This window comes from Pygocentrus nattereri, chromosome 7, assembly GCF_015220715.1.
Source record: "Pygocentrus nattereri isolate fPygNat1 chromosome 7, fPygNat1.pri, whole genome shotgun sequence".
In the NCBI taxonomy this organism is placed as follows: domain Eukaryota; kingdom Metazoa; phylum Chordata; class Actinopteri; order Characiformes; family Serrasalmidae; genus Pygocentrus; species Pygocentrus nattereri.
Window position 1 is genome coordinate 2,060,504 of NC_051217.1, and position 25,928 is coordinate 2,086,431.

The window sequence follows — 25,928 nt, forward strand, 5'->3', positions numbered from 1 at the left end:
TCATCATTTCCATTTAGCCATGTTTAACACATGGTCTATACTGTAAGAGAGGCTACACAACTAGATAAATATGAGCCATTTAAACACTGTGCTGGACTGTTTCAGCCTGAGGCACTGAGAGGGGCAGAGAGCGTATGAGGAGGAAATGAGGTTATGGTAGCTCAGGAGGCACAGGAAAACTCATGATCTCAGCCAACAGTGAACACAATCCTAAACAGGTGATTAGATTATATTTTGTTATGTGTTCAAAAGCACTTGTATTACATTATATATTATTATTAGGACTGACATGAGCCCACTTGACAGAATCGTGTGTGTGTGTGTATCTTATATATAACTAGACAGACAGACAGACAGACAGACAGACAGACAGACAGACAGACAGACAGACAGACAGACAGACAGACAGACAGACAGACAGACAGACAGACAGACAGACAGACAGACAGACAGACAGACAGACAGACAGACAGACAGAGCAAAAACTGCATACCGGACAGAGCAGGGAGACTCTCAGGCTAGTGGTAGCGATTTCGCTGTCTGGGTCAGCCGCCAACTTCTCTTTAACTGTTAAAATAAAAATCAAGTTAAATAAGTACAGCCAAACAGCAATTAAAGGGCTCCACAAACCCGGCTTCATCAAGGAGGCACTCACTAAAACTCGAGAGGGCTCACATATGTGAGCCTGCACTGAACTGATATCTGCACTGAACACAAACACTGGACTTTTACAGAGAATTTTCTGTTTACGTACGCTGAGGCAGAGCATGAACGAGTGAATAGAGTGCACATCTTATGATATAATGAGAAACAAGACTGTGTGATGCATGCATACCAGATCTGGGGCCTGTCCCCCGAAGCACAATCAACTTACACTGGATTCCTGACTTAAGTTTCAGCTTTTCAAAATCTTAAGCCAGGCACTGACTATGCAATTTCAGAAATATTGTTCTTTCAAATATTATGTTTGAATTGGCCTTTGTGTATGAACAAAGCTTATGATTTATATGTTTACTCTGTATAAAACGCTTAACCTGATACAGTGATGTAGGTGGAACCTTACAGACAGCTGTCTATAGACAATTTCCAAGATATTTCATTCAATACATGCTGCACGCCAGAGTACCATGTGTAAAAAAAAAAAAAAAACGGAGATATCACTATTACCCGAATTCCAGTCAGTGAAATGGAGCAGAGTTAACAGATTTTGTTACCGCAAACGACAACATTTTTGCCTCCGTTTTGTTAGCCTTCATGTGTTGACCTGTGTAGGGCCAGTCAGTGTGACCGTGTGTGTGCTTTGCATGCAACTTTGAGAAACTGGTTTGCGATACTGCTAAAACTGTAAGACAAGCAACCAACACTTCGGAAATATCAGAAATCCATTCACTTCCAAATGACAAATTTGTTTGGCCTGTTAATCGGGCATCACTAATCCCCTCTAATTGCACTGCGTTGGACGGGCAATGAAGTTCAAATTTGGCCAGATCCTTAAGTTTAGTCGTGGAGTCGTAGAGCAAATAAAGCTTAAAATTCACAGTTTACGCCTGGCTTACAAATTCAACTGTGATTCGCTCCTTTTACATAGGTAGTTAACAACTTTCTCTGTTAAGCCAGGTTTAGACACTATGATTAATCCATGTGCAGGTGCATGCGAAAGCATGTTTATGGCAAAAGAAGCCATGTTAAAAGCCAAACTGAGCATTTTATTTTTCAAAGGACAAAAATCAATATATGTAAACATTTTTAAATGGTAAAAACAACACCACCGTGGTCACCATGTTAATGCAAGGTGGAGTAATAAATGTTTTGTGGACAGCTATGTAGTATGATTAGCTTCCTCGTCAAAAGAAAGAACAATATTTTCCATGTGACTGACGGCACGCAAAAAAGTAACCCAAAACAGATGAGAGGGATCCACCACTGTTGGAAGGGTGACTGGCTAGAAAACGCTGTCCTGCGTTTTATCGTAGGTGTGTGCAATATGGCAAAAGTATTATATGACAATACTTTACATATTTGGCCAACAGGTGGCACTGTAAGTGTGTTGCTTTGCTCCAGTGTAAAAGCAGCATGACAGTTTAGGTGTTTGAGATGTTGTGAAAAGGTAATAGACAGGCCACACTGCCCCAAGTTGACAGGTGTCAATTCAAATTTGGAGAGGATCAGACCAACATGAGTGCAGTTATTTGTCTAGTAAGAAGTCTGTCTCTGCACGTTAGGCTTGGTAGGGATTGGGCAAAGCACTGAGGATTTAGTTGCATTTGATGCTTGGCAACAAGCACTAAAAGTGTATTAGGTGTATCAGCCCCTCCCTGCTGTAAAAAAAGCTAGATATTTGGTGATAGTAACTCCAGAATGAGGACACATCAAATTACCACACGCCAATATGATACGTTTGACTGTCTGTATTCAAAAGATAGAAGACTGAACTCACTGAGTGCTCTGGAGTGGTCTGGGTTCCTGATTCCTTTTGACCGAAGTCTCTGTAGCAATACTGAAGAAGACTGCTGTCGGACAAGGTACACAGCCATGGAATAACTCTAAACAAAGGATAAAACACAAGGCTCATTGATATCAGTTCAGCGCAACAAGCCAAGCTACTGAAATTCCTCTGCTGGAAAATGTGCCAGGGAAATGTGCCATTGTCCAGCTCTTATACCAGCGGTGTCTCATTCCTTACCCTTCCGATTTCTGATGTCCAAGATACCACAATAGTGTTGGGGACTGTTGTGGACAACCGAACTAGGGAGGTAATGTTGATGGGTCTGCTTGGTCGCTTTGGCTCCACTCCATTTTTAGTCGGAGGAAGATAGCCCTGAGGACAGCGGATCACCAAAGAAATGAAGTTATACACTGACCAGCTGCTTCATTAACTGACCACCTCCTTATATCTATTCTCATTGGTCGTTTTATCGTCTCCACTCATCATATATGAGCAGCTTGTAGTTCCATAATTACACACTGCAGTTCGTCTATTTCACCTCATACTTTGTTAGCTCCCTTTCACCCTGTCCTACAATGGTCAGGAGCTCCACAGGACCATCACAGAGCAGATATTACTTAGGTAGTGGATCATTCTCAGCACTGCAGTGACACTTACCTGGTGGTGGTGTGTTACTATGTGTTGTGCTGCTGTGAGTGGATCAGAAACGGCAGTAGTGCTGGAATTTGCTGGAACCTCCCTTGTTGGTAAACCTTGTAGATGTAAAGTCAGAAACAGTAGCTCATCTGTTGCTGTACACTTTGTATCGGTCCTCCTCTGGTACTTCATGAGTGGACACAGAATGCTGACCACAGGATGCCACTGGCTGAATATTTTTGATTGGTGGACTATTTTCAGTCCAGCAGTGAACCTGAGGTATGTAGAAACCCTAGCAGCACTGCTGTGTCTGATCCACTCATAGCAGTGCAACACAAAAACACACCACCACCATGCCAGTGTCACGGCAGTGCTGAGAATCCACCTCCCAAATAAAGCGTGCTCTGTGGATGGTCCTGTGGGGGTCCTGACCACTGAAGAACAGGGTAAAAGGGGGCTAACTATATGGTAAATGAATGAGTATAGATACAAGGTGTACTTATTGAAGTGGCCTGTGGTTGTATAAATGCTATATACATGCACACACTGTATGGGACTTCTTCTCAATTAAACTCACAAGTGGCATGTTTTAAACTGACCACTGCTTCAAGAACATATTTTGTATTTATTATATCTAGCAGAGTATGAAATTGACTTAATGGTTTAGATCAATATAAAAGCTTTCTTCTATTTTGGTGAGGAGCCTTTGATTAAACATACAACTTAAAATGTAGTAAAGAGATCTAAATGGAATATAAAGTTTGTTTTTTTCCTTCAGATTCACAATTTTTACAAGTTTAAACTCACGGGGAGGTTACAGGGCTTCCCATTCACTTTCACACAGAGGTTGGGTGGGAAATGGTCTTCCTGAGGACAACTCGTCTCTGATAGGCAAAACCTTAACGAAAAAGAGGCAGGTAGAACCTGTGGGTGACGTGAGACCACCAAAGGAATGTGTGGGAAACATTCTTTCTGGCCCACAGAAACCCAAACAGAAAAGGCACTGGAATGCTAAAAGAACCTAAACATTTAAGAACTGTTATGATGTGCAAATCCTCATGTCCGCATAGACTTTACACAAGTAATGTTTTAAAAAAGAAGGTTTTTCCAAACTCAGATTATTCTTCTACATGAATTATGATACACTTTTCATAACCTTAATTCAGTCTTTCTGACTGTCATCAATAAACGCTGCTATCTGAGGCTCTATTCTGTTGCTCCACTGTGGATGAACAGTTCCTTCTTCATACCTTAGCTGAACTTGTACTGAGAAGTCACATTTGGTCCCAGAGATGTCCCTGTGAAAACAGACAGGGGGGGAGGGGAAAAGAGATGAGAGTGACAAGAAGCATACCAAGCATTCTGAAGGACAGCTTGGGCATGTTTGGGACACCACCTCCAACAGTAACAACTACTACCAAGCAGGTTGAAGCCAACAACGCCAGACTGTCAGCACTTGGTTTAAATGAAGGAGTTTTCTAGTTGATATGATGCAGCTATTTGAAACAGGTTATCCCTGCATATCTGTTCTTTATCAATAACTTTGATCGTGGTAATAAATTATGCTAACCAACGATTCCTCCTTTGCACTTACATGGAGCTGCTGATCTGCTGGACTTGCTGAGGTGTCAATGCAAATGCAAAGCATGTTTCCTGAAACCTCTGATTGTTGTCTGAGGCTGAAAAACAATAGAGCAGGGGACACAGGAAGATAAACCATGAGAACTGAACTGTTGGTTGGCAACCAGAGATAAAAGAGGACAGAGATAAATCTAAGCAGTTGTGGACGTGTAAGAGGGCACTGCATGCTGTAAATGTTGCCAGAATGCTGCACAGTCCATGTGGGGAAGTAATTTTGTCAGGCACAACTTCTTCAAACATCTTGTTTCAAACCATTTAAAACCACAAACAATGAAACAAAACAACATGGACTGTGACTGTAATCAGTAAATGTGGCTACTGGTTTATGCTGGGGAAGCAGAATATTTAAAGCATCATGGATTTAATACAGAACAGAACTTTAATTGACAAATGTTGCTGAACACTGAACACTAATCCCATCAGAACGATCAACAAATGCTTCTAAATCAACAGACTTTTCCCTCTACGATCAGAAGAACAAGCACCGATTTGCTGCTCTTCCTCTCTAGAATACCACTGTGAATGTTTATGCACTCATGTTCATAGTTGAACCTTACAACAGGTCCAAAAATAACCCTGGGTTACGCAATCCAATCTCCTTAAAGTAAGGAAGGGCTTCAGGAGTGAGGGAGAGATAAGAGCTGCTCTAGCTGCTATCGTAACGAAAGGCTCATCACCTCACAGCTTATCACTCAGGATGTGCCATGCAGCCCAGGAAAGACTATCACACCCTAGAGAGAAGAGTGTTCACGCTACTGTTGACCCAAAAGACAGAGATGACGACTTCCAATGAATCTTTTTTCTTTTTTAAATCTAAAACAGGACGAATTTAATGTTCACTCACGAGAGCTTAATATACCTCTTTGCATATTAAGAGCCTTCTCGCTCTATACGGTTACAAATGCCCTAAGAGGTTACACCACTTTTTGAGAGTTCCTTAACAGATGGTTGATAGAAGCAGGACTGACCATCTGCCGAGAAGATATGTGGGCTTTATGAGCAAAAAATGCCTAACTATCTCCGTATTGGTGAAGCTTTTCAGAAACATAGCATGATCAGACACAGTTTCTTACGCAGAGAAAAACTGAAGATCTGACAGCTGAACATTCGTAAGTGATTATAACACAAGTACATTTTGGGTTTTAAAATCTTGCTTTAAATGATCTTTGAGGATTGATGAGGATTTGAGCATGCGATGCTTGCGTTCAGTTCCAGTATTAGAAGGCTTGTGGCGCTTACAGTCACGTCAGGTAGAGGTGGGCGATACGGAAAAACTAATATTACAATTCTTCAAGACGTTTTATGAGGCACAATGTCACAATATATATTTTTCCTTCGGATAAATTGGAAAAGCAGTAGTGCTACATTTGAAAAACACCAAAATCACCAGCCGCCTTTCAGCACGATCGGCCTACAGCCAACCGATCGAGGGTAGGGATGTGTCGTCGCTTGACACTTGTTCGACTACTAAGCCTAGGTATCATCTATGGTTGGTAAAATAAGACCAATTTAACGGTTTGTTAAAGGAAAATAAAAGAATCAGACGAACTAAAAAATGCGAGAAGACTCTCCGGATTTCAGAAGTGTAGGTCATTTATTGTTCTTGAGCGTGGAGAATGCTTCCCAAAGGCTTTCGGACAACTCGCACAGATACAGGGCTTGTACACATAATTTATACCCTCAGTAAAGATGCGGTGGTGTCACCCCACCCCTTTTTGTTATCTCCTAATCTCATTACATCACCATTATGTCCAAATTGATGATTTTCTTCCACCCATTCGTCTAACTTATGGAATCATTATATCCAATTATGGAACCATATGGAACCATTATCTCCAAGTCCGGTCTGTATCATTTTTTTAAAAAGACAGTGTACCAGGCACCCCCTAGCACCCCCTAGCACCCCCTAGCACCCCCTAGCACCCCCTAGCACGACTGCTGGTGTTTTTCCATTTTGGCCGTTCAGCCTTGAGAAGTTCATAAGTTCACTCGCCTCCTAAAAAGTGTTTTTTCTCTTCCGCCCTACTAAGGAAACTTGTTTTAAGGCACTTGTTCCAATATGCTAGGCCATACTGTACTTTATTTATGTTTTATCCTGCACAATACAAGATATTTTAATTTTGGGAATCTTTAATTTACATCAGATGGCTGGATGCCACATTTAAAAGGCATGATCAGCAATTTTGGAGAACAACTTTTATACACACACACACATACATATACACACACACACACACACACACACACATATACATATATACACACACACGCATATATATATATATATATATATATATATATATATATATATATATATATATATATATATGCACATATTTCAGCTCAACAGCAAAAACAAACACACTCCTCTCTTCAGTGTTTGTTTCAGAAGCTCAGAACCTGTTGAAACAGGCAATAGAAAAGGAAGGGTATGTGACTACGTCTGTAGTTCTGCATCTTATTTTTATTTTCAGTCATTGCCAAAGCTGTAGGTCACGAAGCTAGTGCAGTGCAAGCTAAGCCAAGATTAGTGCATGGAAGCTAATGTGCTAACAGAAATGAATCCTCAAAGCTTTGACAACAAACCAAGTTAACTGCAGCTTTATACATTCACACAGCCAGTTTACAGCAACGTAGGAACCAAATCTGTAATAATATTCTCCAGGAAAAAATGATTTTCAAGAGTAAAATAGATATGATTGAGGTTGGCCTTCCTACTCGCCTAGAAACACATACTGTGATGTAATTATTTTAAATAATGACGATAAACAGTCATATTACCTGGCAATAATGTTCAGCCTACAACTCTGCATGCAATGTGACGTAACCTTTGTCACACGATTAATAAGCAACACGCTTTCAAAGCTGAAAATATGCTGTATTCTGTAGGTAGAGGTGAAGACAGTGGCAGCTTTAATCAACTCAAAACCGTAATGCAATTTAAATAACCACATTTTTTGTCATTAGTATTCTGTGAATTCTTTGTAACAAGACACATTTTGCTGGTGTTTTTGCCCAGCTCTGCCAAAAAGAGCACTTTGTGTACGAGAGGACACAGTATATCCTGTTCATTCTTATTACCCCTGTATATTTAGCACCCTGGCTATATATAGCCTCACTGACCTGGTCCAATCTGATAAGCCATATATCACTTGAAGAGCACCTTGATGTAAATGTCACTGAGTGAGGAGAGGGATCTGGGCCAACAGACAGAACACCACTCACCCAGGCTGGTGGGCTTGATCAACTCATCCAGGACGTCATAGAAAGGCAGCCTCTGAAGCTTGACATCTGGGTGAACAGGGTGCAGGGCAGAAGGTAGGTGTGGGAGGCCCAGCTCATGCTTAGGGCCCAGAAGAGAGACAGGTAGCAGAGGCGAAGGAGTGCTGTGGCTGTCGAACCCAAGCGGGGTGAGGCTGGCAGCCAAGCCTCCATGACCTCCGCCAGTCGTGGAGTGGACCCCCGGGAGGGAGAGGTCTGTCGGAGACACCATCTTTGTGGGGAAGCGGCGGCGGTAGAGCTCCTTGATCTTCATCTGCACGGCAGGGCTGCAGCCAGCCTTCAACAAGTGGAGTGCTTTGGTCAAGAGTTCGTGCTTTCTCCCATGCTTGTTACGCCCTGCGTATCCCAGGAGTACTTGTAGCTCCGAGACACGCAGGCTCATCACCATTTGCTGTTTGGCCCATAAAAGAGACAGAAAAAGAAATTATTCTGAGCCGATGCCATTGCTCAAAGAAAAAAATGCATGACAAAACACTAATTCAGACGGAATTATTTATGTGATGTATCATTTAAGATGTCCTAAATCCATAAATGAGCCATTAACAAGAACCGTAAGATTGATATCATTTCACGATCCTCCTGTTTGGGTAAGTGTAAGCAAAATAAATCACAGTAATAGTTAAATGCAATATTTTTTGCTTTATGACTTCTTTTCCACTTAATTCTAAAAATACTAATACTAATACTAATGATGACGATACTCCTTCTCCCCCTCCTACAACTATTGTTACAACAACAACAACACCAACAACAGCATTTCCTTACAATGAAGTGAACGCAAGATCAAACAGACTATGTGCGAGCTGAAACTTAAAGGTGAATTCCACAGATTTTTAAACACTTCACATAATTAAATCAAAGTCATCCAGGGTGTTATGGTGCGATATGGTTCATTGCAGAGAAACTTGCATTTCTTTTCAGCGATGGTGACAGGAACATTTATGTACTATCCAAAAGCACCACTGACCCTACACGTGTTTTCTGAGCTTTTATACACAGCTCAACAGTCACCTTTCAACAAATGTGGTATAATAAAAATGGTAATATGTGGTATAATGAGAAATAATTTTATGCATAGGAATATTAGCCCGCTCCTACGGTTTGTAAGAAATCAATAAATTAACATTTTCTTTAATCTGGTGATTAAAAATGCCACTGCAATAAGTTAAGCTAACTGAACACCGGGCACAGGCCTATGTTGAGGTACGCTCATATTATGCTCCTAGTTATTGCAATATGAACCACTCACATAGGCCTAGGTGCGTAAAGGCACCCAAAAACCTCTAAAACCTTCTCTTTTAGGCATATTCAATTCAATACACATCCACTGTCATCATAATCTGATCACTCAGGTTGTTTATTAATATTAAGTCGTGGGCTGGAGTTCAGGGAACTGGCCCTGTGACCGGAAGGTCGCCGGTTCGATCCCCACGGCCAACAGTTCATGACTGAGGTGTCCTTGAGCAAGACACCTAACCCCCAACTGCTCCCCGGGCGCTGCGGATAGGGCTGCCCACCGCTCCGGGCAAGTGTGCTCACTGCCCCCTAGTGTGTGTGTGGTGCATCACTTCACGGATGGGTTAAATGCGGAAGTGGAATTTCCCCGTTTGTTGGATTAATAAAGTATCACTTAACTTAAACACCACAGCTTTGCAAATGTGCTTAGAATAAATGTTATCCTCAAGACAACACAGACTGACTGAAGCCTTCCATGCTTTTGACTCAGAGAACAAACTTCAGACACACGTCTGAAACAGAGACGGTGTGAAAATGTCCTGAGTCACACTGATAAACATCTAGTAGCTAGAAAGAATATCATGACCTCTCCCCTTCAGAGGCACCAGAAGTACACATGAAAAACATTTTTGAGATGTTTTCTTGTCAGAAGAATCAACTGACTCCCCGTGAAAGAAGACTCCTCCTACACTGCTGATTTCTTGGCCACAGTTCTGATGTAGACTTGTTTAATTATGGCTGCAGTTCCACCATTTTCTTCACGGTGAACTGTCAACAGATGTTCGCACGTGATGTGAAACAGTCAAGAATACATCATATTGCACTTACAGCCAAATTTTGAGATTTAATCAAACATGAATAGACAAATGACTAACGCTCCTGCAAGCCTTGGCTATTTTAAAGCTAAACAGCATGGTACCAGACATTTGGTTCCTATTAAAACTATGGCTCAGTACAGACGAGATATTGGGGGAGGGGGTGATTGAGACGAAGCTTGAACTACTGAGCTTTCATAACAAAAGCAGTGAAGCTCAGCTCCAGAGAAAACAGAGGACTGCAGACCATAGCAGCTCGCATTTCTCCACCTCTATGACCAGAGACTCCTCACCGGTTTATTACCAAGTGCCAACTGCACTGTTCATACAAACACAGACACAAACAGACTTTATTAATCCTGCCCATCACGCCGAAGCACAAACGCACAGCGAGCGAGGGGAGGCAAAATGCAAGACCACCGCCCAAAGAAGAACGCAGCAAGACGGAAGCTTAGCAGTCCACTCGTCTTCACTTGCCTTTAGACATGCTGTGAAAAGTCAAAGAGGTCATCAAAGGAGTTTATCGAAGCCCCAAAGTATCCACATCAACAACAACTTTAGCCAAGTGCTCAATCAGAGTCTAGAGTTTGATAAAAGTGTGTTGAGCAGATATTTTACATGGTGTAGAGAGCGCTTTGTTAGTCTTCAGGAGGTTAAACTAGAGCTGGGCGACACTGCCGAAAATGTTATCAATATAAACAAAACAAGTGTCAGATCATTATTTCTTTCAGGCTTGAAGGCAGATTTTTTCCCTGGATGGTTAATTGTGGTTTTAGACCATCCTTTATGGTCAGAACATGACAAACACTCGCCAACATTTCACGAATCGGTCACGGGACAGTGGGAGAAAGTATCCGATTAGAGGTTTTTACCAGTTGGAAAAGCACGGCTGCAATTTTTGTAACAATCATAATTTAAGAAAGAAAACAGATTATCTTAGGCGTCTGGTGACGCGTGCTCGGCTATCCCGCTACAAATGCTAAACGAATGGCCAACAACAGCGCTTAAGTGTTTGGTTTCTCAACAGCGTCAACTTGGAACAAACAGGGCAGTCGTGGGCTGGAGGTCAGGGAACCAGCCTCGTGACCGGAAGGTCGCCGGTTCGATCCCCAGAGCCGACAGCACATGACTGAGGTGTCCTTGAGCAAGACACCTAACCCCCAACTGCTCCCCGGGCGCCGTGGATAGGGCTGCCCACCGTTCCGGGCAAGTGTGCTCACTGCCCCCTAGTGTGTGTGTGCTCACTAGTGTGTATGTGGTGTTTAACTTCACGGATGGGTTAAATGCGGAGGTGGAATTTCCCCGTTTGTGGGATCACTCCTACCACACCTACGTCAAAGCACACCACAGTATTCAGACATGAGCTAGCAGACGACTGGATTTCTCTATTCGTGAACTGCAATACATCTGACGCCCGCTGTGTAAAAGCATTAACTGCAGTGTGAATCTCTCAAACCTCCTTTTAGTCATGGTTAAACTGAAATCGATGCTTTCGTGTCTTGTTTGATCTACAGTAACATTAGTTCGTCGTGTTGTGCGAGTGACGGAGCGCTGCTTCAAGATAGCCAGCCGCTAAAAACAGCTAGCCTGGGAAGCTACAATGCCTCACAGCTTCTTCAGTTCGCTTTCCTTTACATCAGGGCTCTAACTTGCATGAACCAACTTCATTCTTTCACTTCTGTTGCTTGGGAAGCCCTAAATTAAACTAAAAACAGTGATTACAGGTCAGAACTTTACACAATGCACCCAAGAGTCGGCTGCTTGATGGTAGTAAGGATGCAGCAGAATTTCAGCCACTAAACATTTTACACACAAAAAAAAATGTTAAGAGAAAAACTGCCAAAATATTTGGCCTGGAAAAAACCTTTTAAAAATCTGCTAACAATAAAATGTCAAACCATCAAAAATCTAAAACATAAATCATTTAAATGATCATAAAAACTGGAAACTGTGATTAAAAACACTACTTCTGTTCCAGGCACAGACCAGAAGTGGTCAACACAGTTCAAGTTTAAGAACAAAAAGTGGAAGAAAAACAAAAAGAAATCCATGTGGGACTTTCATGTTTCTGTGAGGGATATTATACAATAAAAGCATCACGTCCAGGATCAAGAGAGGCTATGATACTCGAGAACGTCTGCCCTACAGGTTCGATTTAACTTGAAAACATGACTTCCGATGTGACGGGAAGAATACAGCAAAACAATAAACGGGAAAGGGAAAGTAGTACGTCTGTCATCATGTGTAACAAAACTAAAATATTCACAAACAAGCGCGTCGATTCGTGTCACTGGACTTTGCAGCACTTTCTGTGGTCTACATAGTGACAACACAAGGACCAATATCAATAAATACAGGGATTTTCATTCCTTTATTATTTATTTATTCTTCAAAAACGTAAATAAATCTGATGCCCCACTAGGTTTTAGTTAGCATGACAGAGCAGGACAGTCTGAGCTCATCCAGGCTTTTCAGCACCTGCAATCTGTCTGCAGTCTTACAAAGGAGCACCCAGCTATGATTACTACTGCACTGATGTCTCACTGACCAGCAATGCTCTGCTATCATCAGTCACAGGACAAAAAAAGAAGAGGTCCGGCTGCTTGTTCCATGTTAGGAGGTCAGGAGGATAAGTTATTGCACAGCTGAGCACACTTCATTACCCAGGATAAAGGGCAGGTGCATATAAAGGGATGCATTTCTGCAGGGAATGTGTAGTTTTGACAGGAGTCTATGTCCACACCTGACCCACAACAACAACAACAACAACAACAAAAAACAAAGACTGGAATAAAGGCTTCCAATTCTGGTCCTACAGCGCTGGACACCAGCAAAGTGTGGTGATTTCCCTGTTCAAACACACCCACTGAACCTAGTAAGAAAATTATGAGTTGAATCAGGTGTGTTTGGACAGGGAAATGACCACACTGTGTAGGACTCCAGCTGTCCACGAAGAGAGATGGACATCCCTGTACTAGAAAGCCTGTTGGGAGAACTCCCAAGACCAGAAAATTAAAAAATTTTTTTTTTAAAAACCTGAATGTAGCGGCTGGCCCAAATAACCTGAACACTTCAGTACTTGTTTACAACTCTAGTACTTGGGTTTCTACGAAATACACAGAAGCTTCATTATTTTTACGCTACAAACCGCTGCCAAAAGTAAAATTCATCAGCAAAGGCCTTCGGGTAGAACAGTTTCTTTTCGAAATATTTCGAATAATATTATATTTCATGTGAAGGAGCTTCAAAATATCAGATGATTAGCAGATGATGAGGAAGAAAAAAAGAAACAAAAAAAGCTCATATCACAAACATGTAAGCACACTGATCTTTATCCACGTACCGCCTCTATCTCGGCTCCACCTGAAACCGCTTCGGGCAGAAATATCGGCTCTTTTTCACCTTTTCTTTTCTAATTAATCAGTTTTACACCAGATTTAAAACATTACAGCACAAATAACATCTGTTTAATTTGACACAAACACAAAGAATAGTTTTTAATCACTGTATCGGAGAAGACTCAGCATTACAGTGCAGGAGCTGCTCTCCTTACAGCCACGCCAACGAGAGCATAATATCTCAGCAAAGTTATTATTCTAAATATTTAGAGGTTTAGAATATGCTATAGAAAGTGGGAACGTGGGATTTGGCTGGATATCACACTCAAGTTATGGAAAAAAGCGGCAACGGGTGCAGCCAATGCGACAAATACGGACTAAAAGGAAGCGTATCTGTTCCGTCAAATGACTTAAAACACTTCAAATGTTTTCGCTTTTATGGCCGATTTTAAGAAGGAATATTCAAGAACTCTTTCAGAAATATCAGCTAGTATTTAAAGCCGGTAAAATGCACAAGATTTCATTTAAAACCATAATCCTGTGGAACGACTTCTCTAACCTTCATCAGAATCTTGTAACCAGCCTCGTGACCGGAAGGTCGCCGGTTCGATCCCCAGAGCCGACAGCACATGACTGAGGTGTCCTTGAGCAAGACACCTAACCCCCAACTGCTCCCCAGGAGCTGTGGATTGGGCTGCCCACCGCTCCGGGCAAGTGTGCTCACTGCCCCCTAGTGTGTGTGTGTGCTCACTAGCGTGTATGTGGTGTTTCACTTCTCGGGACTAATGAGGGTCTCTTAATCTTAATTTTAATCTTGCCACTACTTAGGTGCAGGTACACATCTAATATAGACACAGTACAGCTTTCTTTGCAACATAAACAGATGCATGGTTTTAGCCTTGCATACCTAATCAATATCAATCACCTCACCAGTCAATACCAGTAATTTTATGGCTTATATTTGATGGCGTAGGGCCGCTGATCGTCAGTTAGCCTCTACAAACAACTAACAAAATGTACTTTTTATTTTGCACATTCATAACGACCGCATTATATAAGAGTTCCAGTCATTCTCTTGGACTCACACTGTTTGGGTCTTGACAGCAGTTCTAGCAGTCAGCTCATTATTAGAGCCATCACGCTCAACCTTGCACGGAAAACAAGAAGTTCCATTATTTAGTCAGTTCTTCAGTCTTTTGGTTCTGGCATGTAGACTGAACTCAAAACTTGAGCGCACTCGGCACCACTCAACAAGTCCTAATTAGAACTAGAACGAAGAGACCCTGAACGCTGAACGATGCGAAGATGCATTTCCTGAACCACTCAGGTTGTCTCTGTCAAATTCTCGGTTTCCTGTCTCAAAAAATAAAAGTTGAATCGTCTGCTCAAAAAATAAACACACACCTAAAAAAAAAAACAGTCTGAAAACGGATGGATAATTAAGTACAACATTTTTGTCATCACATGATGAGTTTCCACGTCCGACACACTGTTAAAGCAAAGACTCATTCTTTGTAGGCAAACAGCTACAAGTATTAATTTTATTTAAAGTTTAATGATGTGTCCTAATGCAGCACCAACCTAGCCTTGCCTACCCAGCCAGCCAGCTGTCACAAATAAATAATAACATGTTTAGAATTTTGTATTTTCAGTACTTAAAATTTTTAAAACTTAAGTTTTTTATTTTATTACGTCCATGAATGCTGACTCCCTCTCTATATAATCTTTGAATCAGGCACAAACGTCAATGCAGTTCACACCTCCAGTCCAGTCTATAACTTTATTTACCCAGTTTATGAACCGTATGGGCTTACAGCTTCTTAACGGAAGTTAACAAAATCAAAGGTTACTCAAATTTTACGTTCACTCTGACCACTATTTAACATTGTATACACGTGGGAATAAACAAACAGGCAAACAACTGAGCAAGTTCCTATTATTAGCATGTGCCATCTTATCCCCTACTGATACACTGACACATAAAACAGACACCGAACCTTCTAAAACAGAGAGAGTTAAATCAGAGGCAGCATCCACTTAAACAGATGTTATTTATTTGTGGCATCACTGAGTTTACTGTAAAGGTCACATATGAAATGTGCTGATCGTGTCAATTAGTTGTGCGTTTTTGCCAAGCAAGCAATGAAGCACTCACAGCAGCTGCGAAGCAAAGCTGAACTGTATAAACGTTTCAATCAGTGTCTGTGTTTACACAGTCTGTCTGAATACAAGCTGATTACAGATCCAGACGGAGGTGTTTATCATCGAACATCACCAGGTCCAGTCAGAGTGAGATGAGCAGCAGTGAGCAGTGCTTGTGTGTTTAATTGCTTTAAACTGACGTCAGACTCAGAGAAACGCCCTTCACATGCGCTTATAAAGGAAGACGTCGTGCTCTCACGAGCGTAATCGGATTCAGGTGTTCACACAGCTATTATTCTTCTATTTAACAGATTATTTAGAGGTTTACCCACCTCGTTCAATCGGATAGAAACTGTATTCCGAATGGCCTCAATCGGATTAGTCTCTTCCGACTGAAGTGTTTACATGGGCGCATTCTATTCCGATCGAGCTATTAGTTAGATTATTAACGGATCAGGCTGCATGTAAACGTGGCTATTGAATACAACAATAACAATAAAAGGTATATAAATAAAAGGTGTATATATATATATATATATATATATATATATATATATATATATATATATATAGGTGTGTGTGTGTATATATATATATATATATATATATATATATATATATATATATATATATATATATATATATATATATATATATATATATATAAACATAAAAACACCACCTTTAACCCTCTGCTCTTGGTAGATTATCAAATTCTACATTTTCCAATTTTCATGTCTGTGCATCCCTATAAAAAATGCTGAACTTAACGTCCCTCGAACTGGGAATCATAAAATTTACCATGCATGATAATAACCATCACCTGGATGTTTAAGAACACTGAGAATTTTTTTATTTCAGTGAAAGCAATTTTTAAAACTAAAATTATTCTTCTCCACTTCTCCAGTTAAAACATCCATCCCATATTATTCAGTATCAAGCCGATGCTGCAGAAAATTATAGCAACACAAAAAGCTGGAATAGATATCAGGGTGAAAAATTCATCTGATTCAATCCTGTAACAAATCTATCCTGAAATAGCACAACACCATGAGTGAGCTGTGTGTTTCTTAGTGGAGAGTTTGAACAGTTTCTACTTTTACATGCTTGTCTCGAGTGAATCATCTACAGTTTTGTTTCACACGTCGCACATTCAGTTCCCATACTAGCAGCTGAATTAAGAAACCGACCCTTTCGGTTTCATTTTTTGTGGTCATTCTGAGGCGATACACTCTGACACACAGAAACATGCCCACAGAGAGCTGCTGTTTTCAGGAGGAAGCGTCTTCTCTTTAGGGGATGTTATTAGTCACCAGGGAACTTCCTCTCCACAAAAATACCAACAAGCGTTAAAGCTCCCCAAAATACACAATACTGAATCAAATCTACCAAGAGTATTTTTTAAAAGCATAAACGATTGATTTTTACATAGAGAATAATTTTGGGCATAAAACACACACATATAATATATATATATATATATATATATATATATATATATATATATACATATATATATATATACATACGCACAGACCATCGCAGCAACAACATGACAAACACTTCACTGGACTGCAAATAATCTTATTTTTCAGTTTGAAAATCTATTTATTTATTTATTTTTATTTCTAAGAGAAAATAGGGACGAGAGAAACGTAGGAAAATTATCATCAACAAATCCTTTTCTTTACTATACCGCCATACATATCTATCCTGTATGCTCTCAACACACAGTATCACACTTAGTAAGACTTTAAAGTGCAAAGATTAGGAAATAAATAAAAATGTGCATAAATGTCTTCCATCATAATAACTGTCTAAACTTTTATTGAAGGTCATGATGTTTTTTTTTGGGACACGGAACAAGATCTTAATTAAAAATCCCAAAACTAAAAACCTGCCACAGTACAGCTGCGTCTTGGTTCACCATTCGGTGCTTTAGCTGTACAGTGAGCAGCATCACGGTCTTCATTTTCACCTTTTTCTCTGTGGTGTTTGTCACGATAATCGAGAAAGTCACCGTCAACAGCTCAGCAGCCGCCGTTAGCGTGACACTCCTCTTTCCATTGTGCAGTAACAAGAGGCTCATTGCTGATCTAGTGCACTGTGGGAGATTCAGAGTCAGAAAAATGTCCGACATGCTCAATAGTGCCCTAAAAACTCGATCGGATTCATTTCAGTCACAGCCTTTGATTAAGTAAGTGAGGCTTTTTAATCCCACAAACGGGGAAGTTTCACCTCAGCATTTAATCCATCCATGAAGTAAAGCTCCACACACACACTAGTGAGCACACTTGCCCAGAGCGGTGAGCAGCCCTATCCACGGCGCCCGGGGAGCAGTTGGGGGTCAGGTGTCTTGATCAAGGACACCTCAGTCATGTGCCGTCAGCTCTGGGGATCGAACCAGCGACCTTCTAGTCCCTAACCTCCAGCCCACGACTGCCCCCCAAGAAATACACCTGAAACTGAACACTGACAAGGATTCACGGAAAGCTCAAAACATCTCGTCCAGCAGCTGCTGAACGTTGCCGGATTCACAAAGAGTTTTTCTCTGTGGGTATTACTGCATATAGGGTTAGGGTTAGGCCCAGACAGTGACGCTTCTGCACAGAGCAGAGGGACTTACTTCTAGTCCTGGAGGGTCAGTGTCCAGCACAGTTGGCGGTTTTCCTGCTCAAACACACCTGAGTCAACTCATCTGTTAATTGTCAGGTTTACTACGTGTGTTTAAACAGAGAAATTCACCAAACTACCGGACAGCAGCCCTACACGACGGGACTGACTCTCCCGCCACAGTGACCAGCAGCATTTTCCCCACAAAAATCACAACTGCAGTTTATAATTTCAGTACCAGCTCTAGCTCATTGTCATCATTACACACACACACACACACACACACACAGCATCACTACACTACAAGACATTGTCCATCCATCCATCCATCCATTTTCTATTGTACAATAGTATAAAACTCGCAGTAACATATAAATAAGGATGGCAAGAACTGTGAACATCTCGTACTGATCTCCATTGCATTCAGTCTTGACTTTACACAATATGAGAGCACATTCAATTACACGATGTTCAGGATTTTAGGGCGCGTGACGTGTTGGCAGCCAATACATTATTTCCCGATAAACAGGACATCTTTAATATTTATGCTCTGATGATATTGGAACTATAAACGGCCTATTTTTATTTTGCACATACATTTACGCATGCACACTCACTCGCGGTGGGCATTTCTATTCTTTTCAAACTAAAAGCACACCAGATATGAAGACTGGTGGGCGATCGTTTATCGCTGTCGTTATCACATATAGCCCATTATGTAAGATTATCCGGTTCTGAGGATGTTGTGGATGTAGTCAGAACTTAATGACTGAACAACTGCATACTTCATTACAAAGAGAGCATAAAGAGGTCTGTTTAATTGGATTTAGTGCAGGGCAGCTTCTGAAACGACAAACAAAAACAAAAATCACTGCATAACGTTTTTGATATTTATTTATTTTTTTAATCGGGTACTGTTACTGTGTTTTTGTCTATTCTAGCCTCAGAAAAAGTTCAAATATCCTGATTTATATTGTGTATTGCATTTTTACCAAATTGCTCAGCCCAAACTGGAGGATTGATCTCGTTCAGACAGTAATGCCACTGCTATGCCAACAGGAACGGCTGGAAGAGCCCCCAAACTTAAATTTCACTAAATAAAGTGAAAGCGTTACATTAAGTGAAATATTGACATAAAATAGTTTAACCATTTCCATAACGTTCGGTTTAGCTATGCCATCAATATGTAAAACGAATACATCATCATCAAGCTTTTGTGTTTAAACGTGTTATGCTCATTTCGCATCATATGAACTATCCTGTGGACGTAATGTACTGATTATTTTATTGATTAATCTACACCGAAGCTGCAGGTACCACTATTTCTATAACGAGTTAATCAGTCCATCATGACTAATCAAAAAAAGAAACGCGTCATAAAAACACAAGGATTTCCCTTCGTTTGCACAACGCTTTTTCAAATTTTTTCAAATCTAAATCAGACGTGGAAAAAACTGGTTCTTTTAATAAGGGATCTTCCACACTGCTTGTAAATTTTAGTCCGTGTAAAATAAAATACAGAAAAAAAAACAAGACAAATCTTAGTACTTTAAAGGAGGTAGACTGGCTCTACAAAAACTTTCAGATAAAATAATCAAACGTGATATTACCGCGCACACAAGCAGCCATGTGAGACATGCAGAGACCTAAAGCATTCTCACCACTTGTGAAATAGCAATAACCACGTGCATTATGTCAGCGTTTTCAAAAACATCCATCCACGTGAAACCACAGAAGAAAAAAGACAAAGGGAAAAAAAAGGTTTGAAGACTCTCCACCCTGTAGAGCGACCTAAAGCATAATTCATGTGTAGGTTGGAGACCAAAACGCAAAAGAAATAAAAAAAAAACATTTTTAAATTATCATTCATTCATTCATTCATTCGCTAAGCCGCTTGTCCCTCAGGGTTGGTGGTGGGGGGATACACCCTGGACAGGTCGCCAGTCCATCACAGGGCAGTTTTTTAATTATCAGTTTATTTAAATTTTGCGGTGTTGCTAATTTCCCAGCTTCAATCACACAAAGAAAATGTGAACGGGAAGCGCAATTATCATCTAGCCAATGACTCCACAGCACGATTTGTTATCACGAGTCATTTTCAAAGTTATCTATGATGTAAGTAGTTGTTGCAGTTTTAATCTAAACGATTTACTTTCAGAACCAAAAAAAAAAAAAAAAGGCTATACAATTTTCAGGTTTAGACTTCATTAAAACAGCAGTAATGAATAGGAAACTCATCAACGACACTGGTAAATAGATAAAGCCGCGCTGCAGTGCTGAATTTTAATATTAAAGCTGCAGTTACATCAGGTGCAAACATAGAAAATACAGCCTTAATACAGCCTTAATACAGCTTTTAATACAGCCTTAATACAGCTTTTAATACAGCTTTTAATACAGCCTTAATACAGCCTTAATACAGCCTTAATACAGCTTTGCCTAATAGCACAACAGGCAAAATAAACAGGAGCAAATGGGACAACTAAACACGTAAGGCTTTAATTTTTTATTATTAAGTATAAATGATGTTCAGGTTGTTAAAAGTGCGATATATTAAATCTACCAAATGTTACCACAACAAAACTAGCCTAAACGTTTCTGATCAGAAAAACAAAAATATTAATGATCTCAGCTATAAGGTGAGGAATTAATCTAAAAAACAAACCAAAAAAAGGGAATCAACTACGCAAATCAACATATTTACAGTGCTGATGTAGCCAATTACAGTGACTTATCACAGCAGCATTGCTTAAATTTAATTTATTTATTTAATTAAAAAAATATATTATTGCTTTTTGGTATCAGTATTGATCAGAACAAGTTTATTATTATAATATTATTATAATTGTCACTATCAGCACCAGAACTGCCCAGTATGTAAGCCCATTCCTGCCAGGTAGAGGAGAGGGGGAATAACGGCCTGTGGGCTGGAGTGATTTTTTCTGTTTCTGGCAGCCGTATGTCAAAATATTGACACAGTATCTCAAAATATTGACTTACTATATTGAAATAACGACTATGAAACTATTTACAATTACTCGCTTATTTCAATGCAGTATCTGAAAATCTCGAGAAAGTCATTACGAAGTCAATATTTCCAATAAGTAATCAACATTTCGAGATACTACGTCAATACTTTGACAAATTGGGGAGACAAAAGCAAAAAAAAAAAAAAAACCCACACACCTTGGCGGCAACGAGTTTCCATATGCCAGAGATAAACACAGCAAAGGCAACACTCAATCAACGCCTCAAGCCAATCAAACTGCAGTGTTTTAGGTGTATAAATGCTTCATTTCGACTTACTTAGTCATTCAGCGACACCAGTTCCTCTCAGCGCTTTCAAGTTCATTTCAAAATTAGTTATGTTGGCATTTATATTTCTAATTTATATAACTAGCAGCGAGTAAAAGCAGCTCGGCGGCTGACTGAACACATTCAGCATTTACATTTTATGGCATTTGGCTGACCGTCTTATCCAGAGCGACTATCAATTTGATCCTTTTACACAAGTAGGCGAAGGTGGTGTTAGGAGTCTTGCCCAAGGACTCTTATTGGTATAGTGTAGGGTGTTTACCCAGGTGGGGGACTGAACCCCAGTCTACAGTGTAGAAGGTAGAGGTGTTAACCACTACACTAACCAACCACATCAGAATACAGCAGTGAAAACACAGGAAAACCCCCCCTCTGTGAAACTTGGTGCCTTTACCTACTACAGTTTCGGTTGAACCCAGACTGGACATCGGTGGACACAACCGGCGACGAACAGCTCTGTACAGACTCTCGAGCCAGACGGTGACTGAACAGCGTCATATAATACGTGCGCCAGCATGAGCTAACACACACACACACACACACACACACACACACACACACACACACACACACACAACCTGACTAAACATGTGCCCGGCCAGTAAACATGTTCTTGTCGATGATCAAGCACAGCAAGAACCAAGCATTTACGCGCCCCACACCGGGCAACACTGGTCGACTACTTCCATCCATCCATCCGACTTCTAAGCCGCTTCTCCCTCAGGGTCGCCGAGGTTGCTGGAGCCTATCCCAGTGGTCACCGGGCGGAAGGTCGCCAGTCCATCGCAGGGCATGGTCGACTACTTCTCATTCAAAATACAAGACAATGTCAGAGGCGACAGAGCCACAGCAGCTGATTACGCCTCTCCCGGTAACTTAACGTCAGCTCCCGCCTCGCATTAACGCAAAAGCTTCAACCTCATAATTCCGAAGACCTGTTGAGTGAAAATAGATTCGTATTTATTTATTTTTTAAACATCAACTATGTTCTCTACATCCACATATCTGTCTGCCAGCTAACTAAGGTGGCTAACTAACTACACCAGCAACTCGACTAAGGAGCTTCAGCCCTGATTTCTGACCAGACCACTGGTCAGAACGCGCGCCCACAGCGGCTCTGAAGCAGCCCGCCTCAGTAACGTGCGTCTCAGAAACGGGGCCAGCGAGTACCGTCCCTAGATCGGTCCGGCTTTAGTCGGCTTCACGGTTAGCTCACGGGCTAGCTGTACGCCAGCCTGTCAAGCTTTAGGCAGAGCGAAGCGAGCCAGCCGGCCGGCTGGCAGCCTACGCAGCACGGCGGCGGGCAGCTAACCCCGGCTAGCCACAAAAACAGACACCCAGCTAACGACAGATATCGCGCCTTATGCGTGGACTTAAACGGCGAAACCGGGCCCGTCACAAACATACAGCTCGTACCAAACGCACACCACCGTTTCAGCTGAGATTTTGGGTCCAGAAGTTTCGATAAATCTCGTTTAAACGCGACGAGGAAGCTGCGACCCAGCTACGCTACGTTAGCCGCAGCTAGCTCCTCCAGCTGGACTCCACCAAGTCTCAACATCACAACAATAACAACGCTCCTCCACCGCGGAGCGAAGCGCGTAACACAGCCGCCCCGCTTAAGGCACACCGGGGCCGTCGCTCCGTCTGAACGCCGCACACACCGCGCCGCACAAACCAGCCGAGAACGTTTTCAGCTCGATATCAGGAGCGATTTTGTGGCTACGCTTTACCTTCAATTCCGCACTCTCCGCCATCTTGTTAGTGTGGCGCAGGCGTGCTGGACTCTCGGCACGTGAGCCGGACGCAGCTCTCAGCTAACGAATCTCACGCACATTCAAAATTAGCGCCTACATTTTTGATAAAGTCCGCCGGGATAAGGCTCAGACAGGCCTGTTCAGTCACGACACTTAGCCAGACTTGGTCCGCTTACAGTCCATGCCCTGTTTAAAGGGCAACTCCACCAATTTTACAAAATTTACGTTTATAATTCAACTGCAAACGCCGATCGCTGTAGATTCATACTCACAGGTGGACGAGGTACACAAATCATGTACCTGAGTTGAAGTAGAGACGCCCAAGGTAAAATATTTCTCCAGTAAAGGTAGAAGTTCCTCCCTTTAGACGTCCACTTGAGTAAAAGTACCAAAGTATTTGCCTTCAAATGTACTTAAGTATGAAGTAAAAGTACTAACGAACTGTCTACACATCCAATACACCTGGAACGCTTGCCTATGCACATCTTGTCTACGTTCAACACCTGTACCTACTGGCCATGCACGTTTTGTCTGTCTTTTACTGTCTTTTGTCTTTGCACTGTTTACTAAAAGTAGCACGATAGTGTTTCTTTTCACTGTACTACCCTGTATTGTATAATGACAATAAAGTTGAATTGAATTGAATTAAAAGAGTAATTCTGGCTCTGTTCTGCTCTTACTCCAGTAAAAGTAGAAGTTCCTCCCTTTAGACCTCCACTTGTGTAAAAGTACTAAAGTATTTACCCTCAAATGTACTTAAGTATAAAGTAAAAGTACTAAAAGAGAAATTCTGGCTCTGATGTCCTGTTATCATTTTTATAACCAGACTGGCTTCATGAACTCATTTCAGGTGAAAGTCCTCCAGCGTCTCTCTTGGTAAACCAGTCTTTTAATAGAAGGTCATTAATTAGTGACGCTGACGTCTATTAAAATGATCAGAAGCACAAAACACTGAAGGTAAACAGTTTCCATCAGGGAGAACCGAGTGGCTCTGAAATCACTTTTTACACACAAGCAAAGTTTCAGTTTCAGATTTATTTACAACTTAGTTCCAAGTTTAAGTTGAATAAAAACTGGCTTTAAACTCAGGATCACAGATGAGCTCCTTTACTATGTTGATCTGTAGGCGTCTGTTCATAAACATAAACCAGCCCAAACTCATTTACTATAAAATGAAATGGTGTTTGTAGAAATTCAGAAAAAAGCCGCGTCAGTCTCGACTGCATATGTGGACATATTTCTATATTGTGCTCTATTTACACAAAGTTAGGTTAGTTCATCATTTATGTTGAACAGACTCTCCCAAAGTTTTACGCTGCTGCGCTGACGTTGAACCGCGTGCTGCACTGGGTCGGTATGACCAACAGGTCAAAACCAGCTCTAAACAAAGTGACCGCTGGGCCCTGATTGGTGCTCTGGCTTTGCGCTTCTTTCGTTTTGACATGTTACGTTTTTATACACACAGAAACCAAAAGGAACGACAGATTTCTCAAAATGTAGGAGGAAAAAGTCGGATATTAGACTCTGAAATGTAGCGGAGTGAAAGGAGAAAGACGCCCAGAACGGAGAAACTTCAGTACAGATACACCAAAAATACTAAAGTACAGAAACTAATTACATTTACTCAGTTACTCAGTTACTCAGTTACTGTCCACCAGTGTTCATATTTCTATACAGTGGTGGTGATATGTGTAAAAAAAAACAATTTTTTTTTCTTTCATTTGTTCTTGAGAAAGGTCCTAAGGAAAAGTCTTATGTCAGTTTCATTAAATGATCTTTAACTGCAGAATTTTGCACACCTTTGTGCTTTTGAGTGTGTGCAGATTCTGTTCGTACTTAAGAACAAATCCCATATGAGAAAACATTGATGAGAAGATCAATAAATGAGGCCCAGCGTAGCCTTTTTATTCACTATCCAAAACCACCTGTGAACCTACATCCATTTAATTATGCAGAAAAATCGGTGGAGTTTCCCTTTATCGCAACTAAATGAAAGGGAAAAAAACTCAAAAGAATAAAGAAAATGATTTAAACAGTTACTACTAAACAGCTTAACTTAGCCTGTCAGAAACCTGACCTCCTTACCGAATGTCCATTCATCGTGAAGAAGAAACGTAAGTATTTGTGCAAAACTCGTGTTAACAGGGTAACTAACTTACCTATGCAGTCACTTGCCACGTTTATCTGTTCTTCACTTGTGTAGTGTTGCTGGGCGCTGGGCTGCCTGCTAAACTTGTTTTGGTGAGGCATAAAGGGATTGAGGGGAATTGCAGTGACTACTGGCATAAAACATCATAAATGATCATGGCTTCAATGCCTAAGGGATAAATGTAAAACTACTTACATTTGGCCACAGAACACATCAACCCAGATAACACCATGAAGCGAAATATTTAGCTTGATAGCTTGATGTGATTTAGCTTGATGTGGGGCAGTCGTGGGCTGGAGGTCAGGGAACCAGCCCTGTGGCCGGAAGGCTGCCGGTTCGATCCCCTTGGCTGACAGTCTATGACTGAGGTGTCCTTGAGCAAGACACCTAACCCCCAATTGCTCCCCGGGCGCCGTGGATAGGGCTGCCCACCTCTCCGGGCAAGTGTGCTCTTCTGCCCCCTAGTGTGTGTGTGTTCACTAGAGTGTGTGTATGTGGGTGTTTCACTGCACGGATGGGTTAAATGCAGAGGTCTAATTTCACAGTGACAAATGGCTG

General features: G+C 41.2%; 1 protein-coding gene across 2 annotated transcripts in view; it reads right to left on the minus strand.

Annotated features, from left to right (window-relative positions):
* pias1b (protein inhibitor of activated STAT, 1b) overlaps positions 1–23,295 on the minus strand; it is a 29,157-nt gene extending 5,862 nt beyond the window's left edge. Inside the window, exons 1-8 of one of the 2 annotated variants that reach the window (XM_017691830.2) lie at positions 23,198–23,295; positions 7,949–8,396; positions 4,677–4,761; positions 4,333–4,380; positions 3,890–3,980; positions 2,684–2,818; positions 2,438–2,543; positions 494–567 (exon numbers count right to left, since the gene is read on the minus strand). In XM_017691830.2, coding sequence (XP_017547319.2) covers positions 494–567; positions 2,438–2,543; positions 2,684–2,818; positions 3,890–3,980; positions 4,333–4,380; positions 4,677–4,761; positions 7,949–8,396; positions 23,198–23,221 — 1,011 coding nt within the window. In that variant the 5' untranslated portion in view covers positions 23,222–23,295. Of the gene's footprint in view, positions 1–493; positions 568–2,437; positions 2,544–2,683; positions 2,819–3,889; positions 3,981–4,332; positions 4,381–4,676; positions 4,762–7,948; positions 8,397–21,858; positions 23,101–23,197 lie in introns of those variants that run through there. The other variant, XM_017691838.2, reaches the window with a different exon arrangement.
* Between the last annotated feature and the right edge of the window lie 2,633 nt (positions 23,296–25,928).